General features: G+C 40.5%; 3 protein-coding genes across 3 annotated transcripts; 1 reads left to right on the top strand and 2 right to left on the bottom strand.

Annotated features, from left to right (window-relative positions):
* Positions 1-36: 36 nt before the first annotated feature.
* psmg4 (proteasome (prosome, macropain) assembly chaperone 4) lies at positions 37-2,761 on the bottom strand. The gene is made up of 3 exons (XM_068589811.1): positions 2,462-2,761; positions 1,704-1,779; positions 37-436 (listed from the first exon to the last, which is right to left on the bottom strand). The coding sequence occupies exons 1-3, from the start codon at positions 2,636-2,638 to the stop codon at positions 315-317; spliced, it is 375 nt and encodes a 124-aa protein (XP_068445912.1). The 5' UTR covers positions 2,639-2,761; the 3' UTR covers positions 37-314.
* Positions 2,762-3,434: 673 nt separating this feature from the next.
* Positions 3,435-7,363, bottom strand: bphl (biphenyl hydrolase like). The gene is made up of 7 exons (XM_068589897.1): positions 6,992-7,363; positions 5,648-5,751; positions 5,399-5,565; positions 4,816-4,969; positions 4,567-4,698; positions 4,098-4,221; positions 3,435-3,936 (listed from the first exon to the last, which is right to left on the bottom strand). The coding sequence occupies exons 1-7, from the start codon at positions 7,072-7,074 to the stop codon at positions 3,843-3,845; spliced, it is 858 nt and encodes a 285-aa protein (XP_068445998.1). The 5' UTR covers positions 7,075-7,363; the 3' UTR covers positions 3,435-3,842.
* A 2,082-nt stretch (positions 7,364-9,445) lies between these two features.
* On the top strand, positions 9,446-17,135 carry LOC137793610 (dual specificity protein phosphatase 22-B-like). The gene is made up of 7 exons (XM_068589878.1): positions 9,446-9,688; positions 9,800-9,833; positions 11,707-11,789; positions 14,126-14,175; positions 14,342-14,416; positions 14,945-15,116; positions 16,219-17,135. The coding sequence occupies exons 1-7, from the start codon at positions 9,668-9,670 to the stop codon at positions 16,396-16,398; spliced, it is 615 nt and encodes a 204-aa protein (XP_068445979.1). The 5' UTR covers positions 9,446-9,667; the 3' UTR covers positions 16,399-17,135.
* Positions 17,136-18,055: the final 920 nt, after the last annotated feature.

Here is an 18,055-nt window from a genome sequence, read left to right as displayed (position 1 = left end):
AAACACTAGGAGGGAGAAAAAAAAATCAACCACTAATGCCGTTTTCTAAGTGTTATTTTTTTAATATGAAGCATTTGTACAAAAAGCCATAGGCCTACATGTTTTGATAATAAACCATTTAATTTATTATGTCAATAAAAGAACACTTGATGTGACAGTTTGTAGTCATTGTGTTGAAGTATCATTACAGTATCTGCTGGAGTATGTATGTATGTCCAAATAGAAGACGGAGAAGAAGCACCTGCTACTTTATGTTGCCCGTCTTCCTACATGTCCTCAGTTCTACACAAAACAGAGAAACAATCAAATGTGCTTTAAAAGTGTTCAGGGTGAAGCTCCAGCTCCTTTTTGATCCGGCTCTCCACCAGAAGACTGAGGTTGGATGCCGTCGTTGGAAGACTGTAACTCACAAATACTTGCTTTTTGGTCTTCTTTGCTGAAAAACAGACATACACAGACCATTATTTCACTTTTAGTTTGGATTGAATGGTTTGCTCTTGTGCACAATTGCACTAAAGTCATCAGTCTTGGAGGTTTGTTATGGAAGTATGTTAAGGTTAACCAACCTTGTTGGTGTTTTGCATGTTTTAGCCTTTTTAATACACTGTCTCTTTTACAATTACAAGGATTGTACCAAGCGTGCCGCAAGACATTTGTGTTTATTACACATTTTGAAGGGTTTGCAGATCAACTTGTGAAGAGGACTTGACACTTGGTTGGCATCTTTATCGAAGTGAAAATGATTATCGCTTTTATTTGTGTCAAGCCTCTTCGTATGTGAAACACTGATTGTGTGTCTACATTTCTTTGTATGGTGAAGCATGACGCCAGTGACAGGGACTTCACGTGGCATTCAGGTGTACCTTGTAAACTCAGAGTTTACAGTTTGTTTCCAATTGACTGGTGGAATAAGTTCTTGTCAGAACATATTTAATCAATACTATACATTTGACCATATGGTACATTCCAAAAACATATCACAATTGATACTATCTTTTAGTGTAAAATATAAATGACCGGGAATAAATTCAGTTATCTGTTGATCTTTACGAACAGACACTCTGTAGTGTTGATCCAAAAGTAGCAACGGCTATGCAGTCAGTGCTGAACCTTTTTTTGTTGAATTAAATTGTGACGTTAAATCTGAAAGTCAAATTTATTCATCAATTTGGAGAATTGTCACAGCAACAAACCATCTGGCGAGTCTGGTTTCCCCCTGTCCTGATTGGCTGGAAAAGTGTCACTTTGTCTGTTTTCCATTCACAGAGCCAGGGCTGTGTATGAGCGCGCACACTGAACAGTTAGCTAGCGGACCACAAAGACATAATTTTTTTAATTTGACATATTGAGATATCGGATTAGAATCAGAGACTGTAAACTTCAGAGGACTGCTTCCACTGTTGAGGGGTGGAGGCTTTTCAAATAAATCCGCATCAACACACACTGACAACACTAAAGCAGTCACTAGGTTTACTGTGAAAAAACAACAAAGAGTAACTGAAGCAAGTTTCACGTCACACATTATATACTGAAATGGATATAGACCAGTGGCTGCAAAAAATCTGAGTGGGATTCTGAGAATTGTACTAATATACAAGAACATCTTAAATATAACCATATAACGTCTGAAACAATCTCTTTAACTTTTTACATTATCAGCAATAATAAAATCCATAAATTCATGCAAAGGCATGCACCATTACCTAATCTCTGTGCGATGGAATTTGGAGCGGTGTCTGATGGGTCGCCCATGAGTAATGTAGATGAAGGCATCGAACCCTGCAGACAAAACAAAAGAAAGTATGAGTAAAACACTGGTTACTGTCTTTGCACGGACAACAATCATTAACTCTCTCAATTATTATCTATTTTTGGATAATCTTACAAGTTAATAATACCTGACACATTAGTACTCCATTACACTGATGCAGAATGCAATTGAATGCATCACTAGAAAACAACAGTCACAATACAATACTGCAAACAAACTCTAGAGATACATGGTACTGTAAAAGGGATAAGTACTACAGTATGAATATTGAATAAATTATCACTTCAGGCTGCATGTTGTAACGTCGTCGCCCCTAATGAATGCAGTTTATAGATGATTTTGTTTGTGCCCATTATACTGAATCTCACTCAAATGTTTTATTTTCTCAACTTTTAATAAATAAAGCTACTGTACGCCTATTGAATACTTTCATTATGAATTAACTGGCCAATTTACTAATGTTGACGTCACCTTAACCAAACGTCCTGTTTTACAAGATGTCTGTATGTTGTGTGTAATTGGTACGTTTGTCAGACAAATGAAGTGCAGCGAAAAGAAGAAACAAAGAAGAAAGTTAAGACCGGCAGTCTGTGGTTATAATATTTCGCTCTGAGAAGCAGTATGAAGTAGAAGAAACATTAAATAATGAAGTATATACCACCTCAAATGTGTAGTTAAGACGATACTCACAAATCTGCTGCTCATCGAGACCGCCAGGTTGGACAGAACCGGACTGGAGCCGACCCACAAGAAGAACCCTCCGCTGAGCTTCATCACGTGAAAGTGTACGACCTGCTCCAGAATCCTGTCCGAGAAATTGTGCACCGTAATGGCTTCAAACGCCTCTCCGTTTTGTGTGTCGTCCATCTTTAGGTGTGTGTGTGTGTATGTATGTGTGTGTAACTCTAGCAACCTGCGACCATGGACGTGCACAGAGAAGTCTGCGACAAGCAACCACTTCAGCTCGTGCTAGAGGCGTCAAACAGAAACAGTCCGTTACTTCCGGGTGGAAGACAAACGGCAGCCCAAAGCAATCGATCGTCAATGCGCATGCGTGAACATGTGCGTCCATGGTAAGGCAACCTGATGTTGACCATAAAGCCACCAAACAAAAGTAAATTAAGTCATTTTAAGTCATTTAAAATGTTACTTCTGTAAAATTACATAAGTAATAACATAACAATATAACATAAGTAAAAGTACTTGTTATGCACAATGGCCCATTTTCATTACACTTTCACATATACTTAAAGTACACTTGTCTCTAGGACAGTCATCTGTTTGTCTGTGCACTTTATCTATATTCTTCTGTAAATTTAATGTGTCTTTGTCTGCACTGCGTGGATTGTTTGTCTAATGTATGCAACATATGTAACATACCTGGCAAATAAATGGTTCTGATTCTGAATAATACATATTATATTATTGGATTGTATTGATATAACGTGGCAGCTATTAGTGTTGAGCAGATTACAACTACTGTATATATTTCTGTGTACTTAATCTATTAGAATATGGCCTACATTATTAGTTTGTAAATGTATTTCTTACTCCGCAAAGTAATCAGTAACGTTGTAGTGAAGTACAAAGTCACAAAAAATGGAAATAAAAGAAATTGCAAGAAGCTTAAAATCAGAAAATTGATTTAATTATATTCCACCACTGCTCTTTGAATAAATTAAACATTAAATATACATTTACGAGGGACATAATTAAGAACTAATGCTACTTAGATTTTACAGGTCTAAATTTCAGTTTTGCGATTGATACAGCTGTATAGTTTAGATATGCATTAATCTTTTATTTTGGAGATTGTATTAGCCACAATTACAACAAATATTATGAAGTTACGTAAGAGAAATGAGCAATTTTCTTGAAAAAAAAATTAAAGTACCACAAAAATCATTTTGACCTCTTAAAGTAACACAAAACAATATGTAGAAGTTAGACATTTATCAAAATTTATCAAAAAGTATTTTAGCATTATCATTTGCAGTCACCTTGTTTCTTATCCACAAAAGACACAGTCATAATTTCACAGTGTTCATGAATTGATTGATTCATTGATTTATTAATTGTCTTCCAGAAAGTCTTCCACCAGTTTGTTGAATTCATCAGCGTACCTCAGGTGGATGTTGTGTTTACCCTCTGGCATCAAGTGCAACCTACAATTAGAACAGAAAAAAAAAGGCTATACACGTTTTGACAGATAATTGTCATACTGTTGATATTTCTTAAACGTGTGTGTGTGTGTGTTTGTGCGTGTGTGTGCATGTGTGTACTCGCGTGTGTGTGTGCTCACGTGTGTGTGTGTGTGGGGTCTCACCGTGATCCCTTGATGTGTTTGAGGAGGCACTGTGGGTGGCAGCTGGGCACCATGGGGTCTTTCTCTCCATGAAGGATGAAGGTTGGACAGCTGATTAGAGGCAGAAGCTCCAGGCAGATACTCCCTGACCAGAGGACATTTAGGTTAACATTTTGGCTTTTATCTTTTGGTCTAAAATGTATTGGAACATACCAAAAATAAGGAGCATCACAAATGTATTCTTCACAGGTTCCTTATGTATGAAAGAAGTCGATAACTTCCTAAATTCTACCTGTTTTGGGTTTCCTACTACACTACCACAACTGCAAACTCGCGGTGATTACAAATTATCAACACTTTACAAACATCAATACAACACTTCCTTTATAAGTACATTATGACGAAGCATTCAATCTCTGGATTTTATCATTCCTGATGGTTTCCTTTTTTAGCTTCACTTCAAGAATAGCAAACAACATGGAGTCAGTACCTTCTGGTCTTTTTGCAAACTGTCCGATCCCGTCCCCCCAGGCCTCCCAGGTTTTAGCAAAGCCTTCTGCTCCGTACATGTCCTCCATGGGCTTCCTCATCTTCGCACTCCACTTGGAGACGTCCCGGACCGCTGCGCGTTCCCACAGAGACGCGTGCGCGCACAAGGACACGCATCAGACAGTTAGGAAGTTATGAAGGATCACACTTGGCGCAGTTGACACAGTTTGAGAATACACTGGCGGGTTACCGTTGTAAAGTGTGAGGTCCTGCTGGGAAACAAAGGCATTGGCTCCCCATACCACCAGCTTGCTGATCACGTTGGGGTGCCTCGCTGCTGCAATCATGGCTGTGATTCCTCCGTCACTCCACCCCAGCAGAGAGAACTTACCAAAGCCTAATGTCTGTCATAAAAATGAGAGATATGTTTTATATTGTCTCAACAATGAATACACAGACCTGAATTAGTAAATCATATTTGGTAATACAAAAGAAAAAAGAAAAAGCTGCTGTAAACATGTGTGTGCATGGGTGTGTGCTTGTTTTAGCCATTGGATGTATGTTTGGGTACCATTTGTGCTTTAACATGTAAAGAGTCTTCTTCTAAGTCTATTCAGTGCATCATGAATGAAAGTACAGTGTGTTCATTATTATTCTGACACTTCTGAAACTTTTCCCCCTGCACAATTATACATTTTAAACTTTTATTCTGAACGCCAGACATCTATTGCAGCGACTTTCTTCAATTTTGTCCTCGATTACGCGTACGCTCACATTCACACACACACACGTTTCTCCTATTCATAATGATCACCCATGGCTGATCAACAGACCTTCATCAGATCCACTGCGTCCTTTGCATCCCTCTCAAAGAAGTCAGGCGGGAAGTCTCTGGCCGGCGGGCGGGATTGTCCGTAACCACGGGGATCCCAGCCCACGACAGTATAGCGCTCCTTATTCAGAGACTTCAGCTGAGGCCCAAAATCAGTCCGAGAGCTCCCTGTGGTGGAAAAAAAGAGATACTGTATCTGCAATAGACATCTTGCCATAAGGTCTAAGAAGAGGTATGTGGTTGATTTTACCCAGAGCTCCAGGAAGCAGCAGCACAGCGTGTTTCCCTCGGCCTGTCTGCTCGTAGTGCAGATCCACTCCATTAACACGCCGCCTGCCCGAGGCCGCCGAAGAGCTGCAGGGAAACAGACAAGCAGGCTGTGGCAGTAACGATCCTGGTGATGGATATGAGGCCTGAACAGCTCAATCTCGTGAAAAATGCTGGCTTTCATGTCGACAATTACAGCAAAATCAAATATGACATAAACTATACAGCCATAGTAGCCGACATAGAATGACAGCTTGAAACATTCTTGTAATTTTGACTGAATCATGACCACATAATTGTGTTTTTGATGTTTTTCGTAGTAGGTTGTGCATTAATACAGCTATGTTGCCTCGGCTTATAAGATGTGACGGTGGGTTGTCCTCGTTTCTCTGTTTGCACCTCCAGGTCATTGTGACTTGCTGGTAAACATGACTCATGCTGCGATGAAAGGACCACTGACCTGAACACGCCAGCAAAGATACTTTCAGAAAACGTGAAGCTGCACTGAAGATAAAGGCTTTTCTTTGATGAAGTGTCACTGAATAAGGAATAAATGTCGCACTTCAGTCAAGAAGGAGTCTTGTGGACAGATATTGTGTCGACACGTCCTGAAGGATGAGAGATCCTGGCGGGTTTTGGCGGGACACATTCGATAGCTAAAGCAGTTAATTCAACGCAGAGTTCTGATCAACAGGGTTGTTATTTGGTTGAGGAGTAGAATTTTTCCAGCAATTTTGACATTGAAGAAAAAAGCCATTTATAGAATATAAATGACAGGCATGTGTATTTTTTTGGGGGGGAAGGGATATGCATCTCATCCCATTCTTCTTTCAAGAACATAGCAATGTTTTTTTTTTTTTTTTTTAGATATATCCAATTAGAGAGGGGGATGTTGGCATCTTCGTCACCTATTATTATGTAATAATGGGATTCCATTTGTTCCATGAAAGTACTTTCTATTATTTGTTTCATTTTGAGAACATACACTCGAACTTGGTAGGCTTGCAAATAAAAATTTACCACATAATAATACTTATACCCGCAACTGAAATACTACTACAAGTGCTAAGAAACAGATGAGATCAAATCGACGAACAATGGCTGCTCCAGGAATGTGTACAGTGTGTATTGATTAAACGTTTATGGAGCTCTGCCTGGACTCACGGCGCCATCTAGTGGCGTTAAATCAAACAACCCTCCTGCTGGAAGGACCAATATGTCGCAAACAGCAGGGCATGTATTTCCTGCTTTGTTTCCACCGCAGCACAATGTGGTCCAGGTTTGAATGTGCAAGTGAACATTAAAAAAGCAAAACGAAAACAGTTACCAGTACGGCTGTGTCGCGGTCTTGACTCTCTTCATGTCGGTTCTGCATTGAAAGAAACGTCCTCGGAGTAAAAACAACGCCATTCCTCGGACGTCCGCGCACACCGAACAGTTTCACTGCAGGTCTTCTTCTTTCGGTGGTTAAATATTAATCTATTGAAGAAAGTCTCTTTCTGGCTAAAGGCAGGTACTCCAGCCCTGCAGGGTTTTTTTAGGGAATACCGGAAGCGGCAGTTTGTCTCTTTCCGCGACGTTTATTGACTTAACATTTACAGCGAAAGTACGAAAACGAACCGAAAGACGACTTTCGCGTGCATCTTACTCATATTCAACACACTAGGAGATATTTAAGCAACACATTATTTTCCTTGCATGTCCTTATAAATTCCGAAGACGTTCCTTTGACAGACCCATGTGGAACAGAGAAAGTGAGACTATGAGATACCGTCAATGACAGGCAGTTGTTGTAGTTCCTCCAATTTAACAAATGTAGTGCATCATTTTTATAAGCAGAATCCTGAAACATAACGTTAGTTCAATGTGTTGATTTAGCACCAAATAAAAAGTACTAGGGGGCAATGTCGTTAGTTTTTCAGGTATTTAGTCGTAAAACAAAGTATGATTTGATTGTTTTTTACTCTCCTATCTATTTATGTTTTTAGTTTAAGATGCCAAATTATTAATTACAATTCATCCTCTGAGAACCACGAAGGATACAATCAATCATGTGGATGTTGAGAAACTCACTCCAGTCTGGATTAGTGGAAACTTTAACATTAAAAAAACACCAAAAGCTCAAGCTTTTTTTTTTGCAAAGCAGAGATCTCTGCCTCCAGTTTGACCATTGCAGAGGGCATTTTTCATTATTTTCAATAAAATATCTGATTATTCAAAAAAAATCAAGAAAATAGAGCTGTTTTCTTATACTTTTTTCTAATGTGTGATGTGTCTGATTATGAATGGGTTTGACCTGCTGCTAGCTACAGATGAGCTGGTGAGACCTAATTCTCAGAGTCAGGCAGGCAGGTGTTTTTTAGTAAACGCCTCCACTCTCCTCTGCCTGTCACTGTCTGAGCTGTGCCACACACTGAACCACACACAGGAACACAACACAAAGACAACACAGCTAGGCTAAAAATACCTCAAATTGCCGCAGAGCGATGTGTTGAAGATGAAGCAGAATTTACTGGAAATGAAGTGACTAAAGTATTCGAGTGAATGTCCACTGAGAGTTAACACAATTTAAATAAATGGGGGATTTCTGGCTTCAACGTCAAAAAACAGTTTATAAGCAATTCACATGAAATTTGAAAAAGTCCTGAAGTAACAAGCTAATAACATTAAAGGTGAGGATTTGCTGCTTTCCCCTGATTTATAGAATATATGTTTTCAAGAAATGCTAGCAGCAATGTCGGTCCTCCTCTTTGGTCCAGAATGAAACTATTTGGATGGATTTCAATGAAATTTGGTACATTCTTGGTCCCCAGTGGATGAATCCTATACTGACTTGGTGGATCTCCTGACTTTTCTTTTAGTGCCATTTTTCTTCTCAAAATAGCAAAACAATTATCAGGTCGATTTGCTACGACATTTGCTTCTTCTGCTGACCGTTTCCCATGAAGCCACCAACTAGTCCAAGTTTTCACTTGTTTGTCAGCCTTTTTTATTTGATCTACAACATGGATCGGTTTTCAATTTGGTCCAGGAATATAAGTACCGGTGTGTCGATGATGTAACTACTTAAAGTTTACCCACTAAGAATCAACACAAGTCTAAAACACCAAAAACATGGTCTCAAATCTGAAGTATATCTCTATGAAGTAAAATGATTACTGCTAAATCAAAGTAAAAGTTTGGAAGGAGGATTGTTTATTAATAATCATTAGTGTGGTAACGAAAAATAAACTCAGCTGTAACCCTTCAACTGTCATTGCATTTTGATATAGAAATATGGCTGACTCCTGATCGGTGCACAATAATGTGTATCTTTTCCCACTCAGTTCAAACCAGCAAGAAGAGCACGGACGAAATGAAAAATATAGAAAACCTTCATGTAAAATAATAACATCAACCATTGTAACTTTTGCAGGAAGTGTTCATGTATGACACTGTTAAAAAACATTTATGCTAAACAGGCACATTTATAATTCTAAGACAGCTGGCCTGTCATAAATACCTCGAGAGCATTATCTGAAAGGAGATTTATTGCTAGAGGCATGTATTTTGAGCCTCATTCAGAAGTGCTCCTTTTACGGTAGCTCCTCAGATCGTGATAGCGGGGCTTGACCCACTGTTGCATCTGTTCTCCTCTGGCCCTCGACCATCTTTGTCTGGCCGGTATGTGCCTGTTCACAGTCCCATGACCCAACTCCTGGTCTAAATATAAATATCTAAGCAGCACTACTCAGGTCACATTACGTAATCCCAGGCAGCACATTCGCAATCAAGAAGCACTGGGAGCATGAGCTGTGGACGCGTTGAAGGCTGTATGACATGTTGTGTCATCAGGGGGGGGTTGAAAATGATGGGACGCAGAAATAGCGAGTGAAAGTTCTTGACCAGAGGAGCTAAAAACTTCTGGAGCACTATAGGTGACATACAACTTTTAAAACCCCCCCCAAAAAAATCGAAATTGTTTTCTAAACTTGATAGGATTTTCTCACGACCTTTGGCTGACATGGGTAATGGAATAAATAAGGTACAGTATCAAATCTCCACATGAAAACATTCAATCCTTCATTACTTGCACAAGCTTGTACTTTCACAGCCTCTTCTTCCTTCCTTTGACTCAATTTCTAACTATCTCTAGGTCCTGCCGGATCTGTATCTCGGAAATATCAAAGGTAAGACGTCCTGGCTTTGTCATTTGAGTGAAGAATTAATATATTTTCAGGATAATGTAGTATAGTGTGTTTCAGTTCCTCATACGGTGGGGCATGTGGTGAGATGCTACGCTGAGCTCAGTTTCTATAGAGTGGAGAGGTCACAGTGTAGAGCAGAATGATTTGTGTATTTTGGTGTGAAAAAAAACTATTACAGTTTGTTTTTGCCTGTGTGTGTGTGGGGGGGGAGGAGGGAGGGAGGGGCGGATGTGTAACTCAGTCAGCCGCTGAAGGAAATAAATTATATTTTAGAGCTGCTGAGTGTGTGAGGGTTGGTGTGGGAGGGGAGGCCCCACGGTGTGGGGGCGTCCCTACTGTGCACTCTTTCCATACAGCAGCAGATGCATCAAAAGAATCACACACGTTTAAATGGTGACTGCACAGGAAAAATATGGATCACTTTTTGTAAATATGTTGATGGAACCACTGTAAAAAAAATTAAAAAAAAGACACCTTTCATGTTATCCAAGCCTTTGATCTTCTTTTATCCATTTAGAGCGGCATATTCTAACATCTCAAACTTGTTGTCTTCATCCACCAGTAAGTGCGAGCGAATATGATGAAGAAAAGTATAACTAATAAAATCTTATATCCCTCCTACAGAGGCAGAACAATAACAATACAGAAACAGTGAAATTAAAGCAAAACAGTAAATATATCAGGCAGACAGACTAATGTGTTATCTCAGCTTTCTTGTCCCTTTGAAGTTCTTTGGTTAAGAAAATAAACTGATAAAATATATATGCAACGACCCACTTCAAAGATGTGTGACATAAAGTTATCTTAATCCGACCAAAGACGCCTTAAGTTTATAGTTAGCAGCAGTTTGTTGCTAACTGGGTTTTTATTCTATAAATGCTGAATTTAGCTACTGTTTCATTCTGTGTCATGACATTGAATTACCAATATGTTAGTTTAACAAAATGGATATTTACAAATTTCAGCTCTAGGGACATATGAATAAGTAAATGTATTTTTAGCTTTAGCTATGTCACTAGCTAACGTTAGCTTGTTGTTGCTCTCTTGCTTTTGCCGATAGTCTTTTTTGTATCTTCTTTTCATAGTTTTTTCTAATTCAACATGCATTTCACCAAAATTATACATGATACATGTCATGGTGATACATCAAATGTTGTACAAATATGTATTGATTGTCTTTTGGCTGTTTGGAGTAGTGTCACTGATCTGTGCTCACCAGAGAGACAGTCCCTTGCTCCGTGACACCTCATAAAAATATTCAGGCTATCTCATGACCAAGTGAACACACTTGTGGACTTGTCTCATTTCATGACCTTCAAGTCACTTGCTTACAGTATAAGTTACATCATCAGATTGTGTTTCCTAAGCAACTATCTTAAGAATTTATACTGTATCTATTTTCCGATATATATTGCATTAGTTGGTGTTTTGTCTTACAGTTTATACAAGCTCTCATGATGTGTGAAATTAATTAGGCTGGCAGGAGGGTTCAGTTCCGACTCATCATGGTCTTGTATAAGTGGCATCAGCATCCTGCAAACTTAAAAAACGACCTCAAGACACATCTGTCCAGGGTAGAAAACATTTGGCTTCCTTTTAAAGAACAAAATTTGATTAGAACAATTACTGTTTCTTGCTTCTGGGCCAAGCTGTTAGACTGTTTTAGAAACATTGGTTTTCCGGTATTTCTTTCAGTTTAAAACAAGCAAAACTTTTCAGGGCGCATTTGTTTGGGACACAGGGGGGTAGATGTTGTTGGGTAGAAATGCTTAATTTAGCTTGGGTCTTATGTTAGGTGAGTTTTGATTGGATGGAAGGAATATTTGAGATGGTACATTTTCTTCGCCAACTGCAGATGCACGAGACAGGGAGCTGTTGGCCCAGCGCAACATCACCCACATCCTGTCCATCCACGACACAGCTGCACCCGTCCTGGAGGTGAGCTGTCTTCTTCTGTGCCTTGTATCGGCCTGTTGGACCCTGTGACCCCAACATTAATCCAGCCATAACATGCACAAATTCCCCTGAACTCAGTGGGGCGGTTTTCCCCTCAGTGCTCCAGCTACTTATTCTGAAAGTGTTAAATGTTGGCAACAGACCTGTGGCCACTCTGTTTATTTCTGGCTTAATATTCATTAGGGCATCAGCTAACATTATTAATTGATTTGTCTGTTGTTTCTTCCAATTAACTGATTCATTTCTTGGTCTAAAAGATGGCAAAGAATAGTGAAAAACATCCATCAAAGTTCCTCAAAACCTGAGGGGACTTCACTTATTTGAATTGCTGCAACCAGCTGATTTCTAGCATTTTATGCTTGAAACATGACTTAAACGATCAACAGTCATAATGTTGTAACTGTGTTTTGAAAGGAGAAAAAGGAAAAAAAAAAAAAAGTCAGATTTTTAGCCAAAGCCTTTTCAATATAATTAGTGTATCAGTCACATGTTCGTTTCAATTTTGCATTGAAAGTCCTTTCATCAGATGACCTGGAATTTACCAGGTTTCACTAAAAAAGCAGTAGTCTGCCATCAGATCAGTAAACTGGGAGACATCTTTCACACGGGGTGATTTTATTTCAGCAGCTTGAAGTCTTGAAAGTGGAACTGCATTTTAAAAAAAAAGGTTTCTAGCTCTTCACAGCTGCATTCAGACATGGAGATTTGTGTATGAAAGGGAGAGAAATTGTGTTTTTCTTGCATGCATGTGAGCGAGTAAGTGTGAGAGGCAGAGAAAGAGGTGATCTACTTTGAGAACCTGGCCGGTTGAAAGTAAAAAGTTGCTCTCACTTATTTTTTTTCATTTGGTTCCATGTAATTATGAATGTAATAAATATCTCAATTATAAAATCTGTCCTTGCATGAATTGTGTTGAATTTAGAGACCATATCCTTTCAAAATAATAACTAATAAGCCATTTGAATTTGATTGTGATCGTATTTGAATGAACTTTTCCTCTCTCTCTTTCTTTCTGAATCGTTTTAGAAAATCTTGATCTTCAGTGTCCGCTTTCACAACTTTCATCTTTTCTTGTTGAAAGCGAGCATGAGAAGTGCTCAGAGATTTCTGTACACTTTCTCCATGCTACAGTATGTTTCATTGAACGCTGAAGAGAAACAGCAACTTGTATTACAGTATCACTACCCAAACTGGTCAACCACCAATACGTCTACCCGGCTTTGGGCCTGAACTGATCTCTGACTCGTTGAACTTTGAGGCCCGTCTCCGTTCAGCTGCTCTTCAATCGCAGCCGCTGTACAAATCTTGATCGTTGGCTTGTTCTCGCATTGTCATGAATGACACAGCTCTGTGGCACGATGACTCAGGTCTGCTTTACCAGTGCAGCCCAAATGGCCAGATGGGACGGTGTATTTGCATACCTAACAGTAAAAACTGCTGACTGATTGATTTCTTGGAAGACGGCGTGGTGCTTCGTGACAGAGGAAGGTAGAATTTGCAACCACCAACTCTCAGAGGTCGTGCATTTCACTGTACAGCGTGCTCTAACATAAATACCGCAAAGTAAACGGACGTGGTCAACTTTATTTGAAAAAAAAAAAATCTAAGTTAGGGAAATCCGCAATTTGCATGCACATTGTTTGAGAGTGCATCCATGCTTGTTTTTCTGCCTGGGTTCGACGGTAGTGCAACGATACGAGTGGACTTCTCAGAATATGTTTGCATAACTTGACTTTTGTCAACAATTAGAATTTTGCCGATATGAGAGTTACATGCTCCTTCAATATGCGCACGTCCGTAAGTGTTTGAACATGCGTGTGTGTGAATGAATACTGCGTAACACTGTGTGTGTGTGTGTGTGTGTGTGTGTGTGTGTGTGCAAGCTGACCTGTCTGGAGCACATCCAGTGCTCGGTGTGTCCCAAAGGGCCCAGGGGCTTTTGCAGCGGTGCAGTCATAGCGGGACAAAGTAGTTTCTGTCCAATGCATGTACCATCAGCTGCCAGGTGCACAGTACGAAAACACACACACACACACAAACATGAACACACACGCACACACAAACATGAACACGCACACGCAGGCGAATATCATTATGTCTTGACCTCCCATACCAGCGGTGTCAAAGGGGCAAAGTTTCATCGGCCGTCCCATACATTTGAGACAGGAAGTGTGTTCGAACAGATGACCTGACAAGATGAAAAACCCTTCGTACATTTTGATGAATGTTGTACATTCATTAATTCAGTGGGTTTGTGTGCAGAAAATACACTTCATTGTGTAGTTTGAGTCTAAACCTTTACCCTCTTCCCCCTTCAGGACATGACGTACCTGTGTATATCAGCTGCTGACCACTCCAAGCAAAACCTGTGAGTACTGATGTGGTATACAATATATACAGCAATATGATGTTCACCATGTTTGAAAGTTGTACAATATTGGATTTGATGTTTCACTTGATAAATAGATTAAATAATTATCGGCGGTTTGATTCGATCAAAATTTCAAGACCTGCCTCCATCATATTTTCCCCAGGATGCAGTACTTCAGAGACAGCATCATGTTTATCCACGAGTCCCGATTGAAAGGAGAGGGCTGCCTTGTCCACTGGTGAGTGATGAGTGTATTGATGTACTTGAAATAACATGCAACGACAATACTTCAATTTGAATCATCAATCAACACTTAAAGGTAATTTCAGTTTTATAAGTGAAAACGATTTGATCTTTTTATGTCTTGTTGTTTTAACTGCAATTAATGACTTACTGGACAGTAGGACTACTCTCCATTCATATTTCTTTTTAAAAAAATCTGTCATTTTGTACTTCCTTCATGATACAAACCCAGTTTCATTTGCATATGAGGATGTTGAAAGGAAGAAGCACAGACATTCAGATTTCACAGATTCTTGTGAGAATGATGATTATTTTCAACTGCAGGTCTTCATATTTTATCAACCCTATTTTGAACACATCACCAAACAGGAAAAAAACTAAGCTTTTATGTCAAATGGCATTATCAGCATTTAACCACATATCTAGAAGAAGAAAAGGGGGAGTTTCACTTCTTCTTTGTACACAAAAGAAGATAATCTGATGCAAACAACTGGCATGGTGCTGTGAAGCCGTGTGCTCCTAGTGTGGCAGGCGTGTCCCGCAGCGTGACCCTGGTGGTGGCCTACATCATGACGGCGACAGGCCGCGGCTGGGTGGAGTCTCTGGCGGCGGTGAGGGCGGTGAGGCCGTGTGCGGGGCCCAACCTGGGCTTCCTCAGGCAGCTGGATGAGTTTGAGAACATAGAACTGACAGAAGTAAGTAAAGCCCCGCTGGTCTCATGATAACAATTAACAACATCAAAACACCTATTTTGACTATTCTTGTTTTTCCGGCAGTAGCTATGGAAGGTATTTCTCCAATTATCTCTTTGTATGTTAGTTTGAGTGGTTACTGGCAGAGTCTGCCATTTTACATGGGATTCAATTGTTCGTCTACGCACACAGGATTAACAAGAAACGATGCACCATCGCATTGGACTTCATGTGCAAGTCGGCATTTGTGGATCACGCCTGGCTGGTTCAATATTACGGTGTCGGACAACATAGATAACAGTTGTTTTTTTTATAAAACAATTTGACAGGATGAACGCTCTTGGCCAATGGTTTGTTTGGTTGCTCTTTAATGAAACAGGTATTCTTTTGTTGCATTTCCAACAAAAACCTACTTGCCACCGACGGACAAGCACCGTTTCAATGCCCTCTCTGGTTGAGTTTTAGGCCTCTTCCACTTTTCTTTTTCTTTTTGACAGTTATTTAATGGGGAAGGCGCAGGCAGGAAGCAGGGGGAGCGAGAGAGGTGGGGTGAGGGGGAGCGGGGTGTCACATGCGACAAAGGTCCGCGGTCAGACTCAAACTGTGGACGTTGTGGGTATACATACAGTATGTGGCATGCGCTGTAACCGTTCGGATGCCAGCGGCGCTTCAGCCTGCCTCCCCTCTGCCTCACATTTCTGGTCGAACCAAGTTGCTTGTGGTCAGACGTGTGCACCTCCAACCACACCCCGACAGTGATGTCACTGTGTACTGACACGCCCTGTAGTACACTTCTACATCGTGAAGTAAAGTTGCTCTTGTCGGCTAGACTGCTGGACAATAAATGTGTCCTTTTGAGGATTTGGCTCCCATTTTGTACCTGTTGTGATTGTCCACACCCCAAGAATGCAGCTGGGTGTGACGGTCATCCTAATAAGGGCACAACACTTTAGGAGAATATGTATTCAAATCCATTGATTCGTGGCACACTGTTGTAGAAAACGAGTCAATCGCTGTAAAGTCGGAACGCTCGTCTGCTTTCCTTCATCCCATCCCGTCTGTCATGCATTCATCTGACTCACTGTTCTCTGTGCTCCTCCTCCAGTATCGGGCCTGGTGGAAGGACCGGTACGGGAAGAACACGTTCAACGACGACGAGGAGACGGAAAACCTTTTAACTCGGAAATCTAGCGGCAGCAGCAATACCATCACAACCAGCACGCCTCCAATGCTGCTGCAGGGGCCGGGGGCACCTGAAGAAATGTCTTCTGAGAGCCCCATCTGAACTCTAGCAGCTGACGGAGGGATGTGCTTCTGCTCGGACCATTGAACCCACTGAAGTTTAACGCTCTGTGTCAATGTCATGAACGAGAATATCGTGTTTGCAGTTGGGCTGAAGGAGTCATGGGAGTGGGGGGGGGGGGATTTTTTGATGATGTCATCTCAGTCCCCCTCGCCATGTCATGTCCTCGCCTCTAACTGTCAAAACAACATGCAAGGGCAGTCAAGCATGAAACCAAGGAAATATGTACATACAGTCAAGAGTGCAAACGCACATTTAGCAGCGTTCACTTCTCCGTTAGTTATGTTATGCTGTGTCTTCTACTTGGATTATGAGCAGCACATTGCTTTCTGTAGATATAGTGTTCAAGCTGAGAAATACTGCATCTTCCAGTCAACCTGTATCAGAAGCGATGTTTGTTTACTAATCAGTTGTTTGTATTGTAAATAAATGTGTGTGGTCTAAGACTCTCAACTATGGCATCAGAAGAAGGATCGACAGTAAAAGTTAAGGACTCCATTTCTCCACGTATGCATGTGAATTTACTTTTTATCGAATAAAACCCTGAAGGTTTAATTCATCAAGTGGATATTTCTTTATCGATGAGTCTATTTAGAGCAGTGCTAACCTCGAGGCTGGGACCTCACTGAAGGAAAAACAGAAGAAAAAAAACAATAATGTGGAGGCAGATGTTGAGTTGGAAGTTTAACTGTAATACTGCTGGGCTCCTAATTATTACATTTGACGACAACGCTGTGAAATAAATGAAGTGCAAATGCAGGTACTTTTTAAATGTAATTTATTAATGTTGGGGTTATTGTTACTAACCATTTACTCAACATTTCTTGTTTAATTTCTTTTAATCTGTTTAAACACATGAATAAATGTAGAATACTTATATTATATCCAGTACTGGGGGCCAAAAGGTAAAAATAGTAATAATAAAATAGTCCATCTATTCTACTCTACATAGTATTAATAGTATTAATGAGCTTCACCTTTTACCAGCTACACTATTAGCTACAATAGTTCTCCTAACAACACTGGCAGAAGCCAATACAGCAGAATAAATAATTTAACTAATTTTAATTTGCTTTTTGTACTTTTATAAGTAAACCTTGGGAGGCTGGACATGAATATGTTTATGTTGTGAATAAAAAAAATATTAAAAAGTTTTGGATTTCTTTTAGAAATCCTACATTGTACCCATAAGTCTATCGCTGCCGGCTGATCTCGTTCTACTTCATCTCCCCGAGGCGACACACACAGATGTTGTGATGTGATTGCTCTGCCGCAGGACAACGATACTTTTCGTAAAGCTTTCTCATTTCACAGAATTGTTTTCGTCTCCGTCCCATGCAAGGTTTTCCACGTGTGCGCGGGCGTGTGACACTTTAGACTGACTGACTGACGGCGGCGGCGGCGGCGGCAGGGTTTCCCCTGGCGCCTTACTGGAGATGGAGCAGCTGCGCGCGCCGATAAGCTTCACAGGAGAGAGAGAGAGAGAGAGAGAGAGAGAGAGAGAGAGAGAGAGAGAGAGAGAGAGAGAGAGAGAGAGAGAGAGAGAGAGAGAGAGCAGGTGCGTCCTCCTCAGCATCCCCGGCTCTGTCTCCGCCCCCCCGCTGCGCTATAGGCTGGTGGATTTAAGCGCGCCCGCCGG

This window comes from Clinocottus analis, unplaced genomic scaffold, assembly GCF_023055335.1.
Source record: "Clinocottus analis isolate CAN_PGR_092001 unplaced genomic scaffold, fCliAna1.0.p SCAF_23, whole genome shotgun sequence".
Lineage (NCBI taxonomy): Eukaryota > Metazoa > Chordata > Actinopteri > Perciformes > Cottidae > Clinocottus > Clinocottus analis.
Note: the sequence above shows the minus strand (reverse complement) of the source record. Positions and strands in the feature narration are given on the sequence as shown.

What these genes read in the sequence shown, in the direction of transcription:
- psmg4 (XM_068589811.1), bottom strand. Translation starts at nt 2,638, where the DNA reads ATGGACGACACACAAAACGGAGAGGCGTTTGAAGCCATTACGGTGCAC. An exon ending in TCTCGATGAGCAGCAGATTT is followed by an intron (nt 1,780 to 2,461) that starts GTGAGTATCGTC and finishes TTTTGTCTGCAG; the next exon opens with GGTTCGATGCCTTCATCTAC. An exon ending in TTCCATCGCACAGAGATTAG is followed by an intron (nt 437 to 1,703) that starts GTAATGGTGCAT and finishes TCTGTTTTTCAG; the next exon opens with CAAAGAAGACCAAAAAGCAA.
- bphl (XM_068589897.1), bottom strand. Translation starts at nt 7,074, where the DNA reads ATGGCGTTGTTTTTACTCCGAGGACGTTTCTTTCAATGCAGAACCGAC. An exon ending in GCTGCTTCCTGGAGCTCTGG is followed by an intron (nt 5,566 to 5,647) that starts GTAAAATCAACC and finishes TTTCCACCACAG; the next exon opens with GGAGCTCTCGGACTGATTTT. An exon ending in ACGCAGTGGATCTGATGAAG is followed by an intron (nt 4,970 to 5,398) that starts GTCTGTTGATCA and finishes TTTTTATGACAG; the next exon opens with ACATTAGGCTTTGGTAAGTT.
- LOC137793610 (XM_068589878.1), top strand. Translation starts at nt 9,668, where the DNA reads ATGGGTAATGGAATAAATAAG. An exon ending in GTATCTCGGAAATATCAAAG is followed by an intron (nt 9,834 to 11,706) that starts GTAAGACGTCCT and finishes CGCCAACTGCAG; the next exon opens with ATGCACGAGACAGGGAGCTG. An exon ending in CAGCTGCACCCGTCCTGGAG is followed by an intron (nt 11,790 to 14,125) that starts GTGAGCTGTCTT and finishes TTCCCCCTTCAG; the next exon opens with GACATGACGTACCTGTGTAT.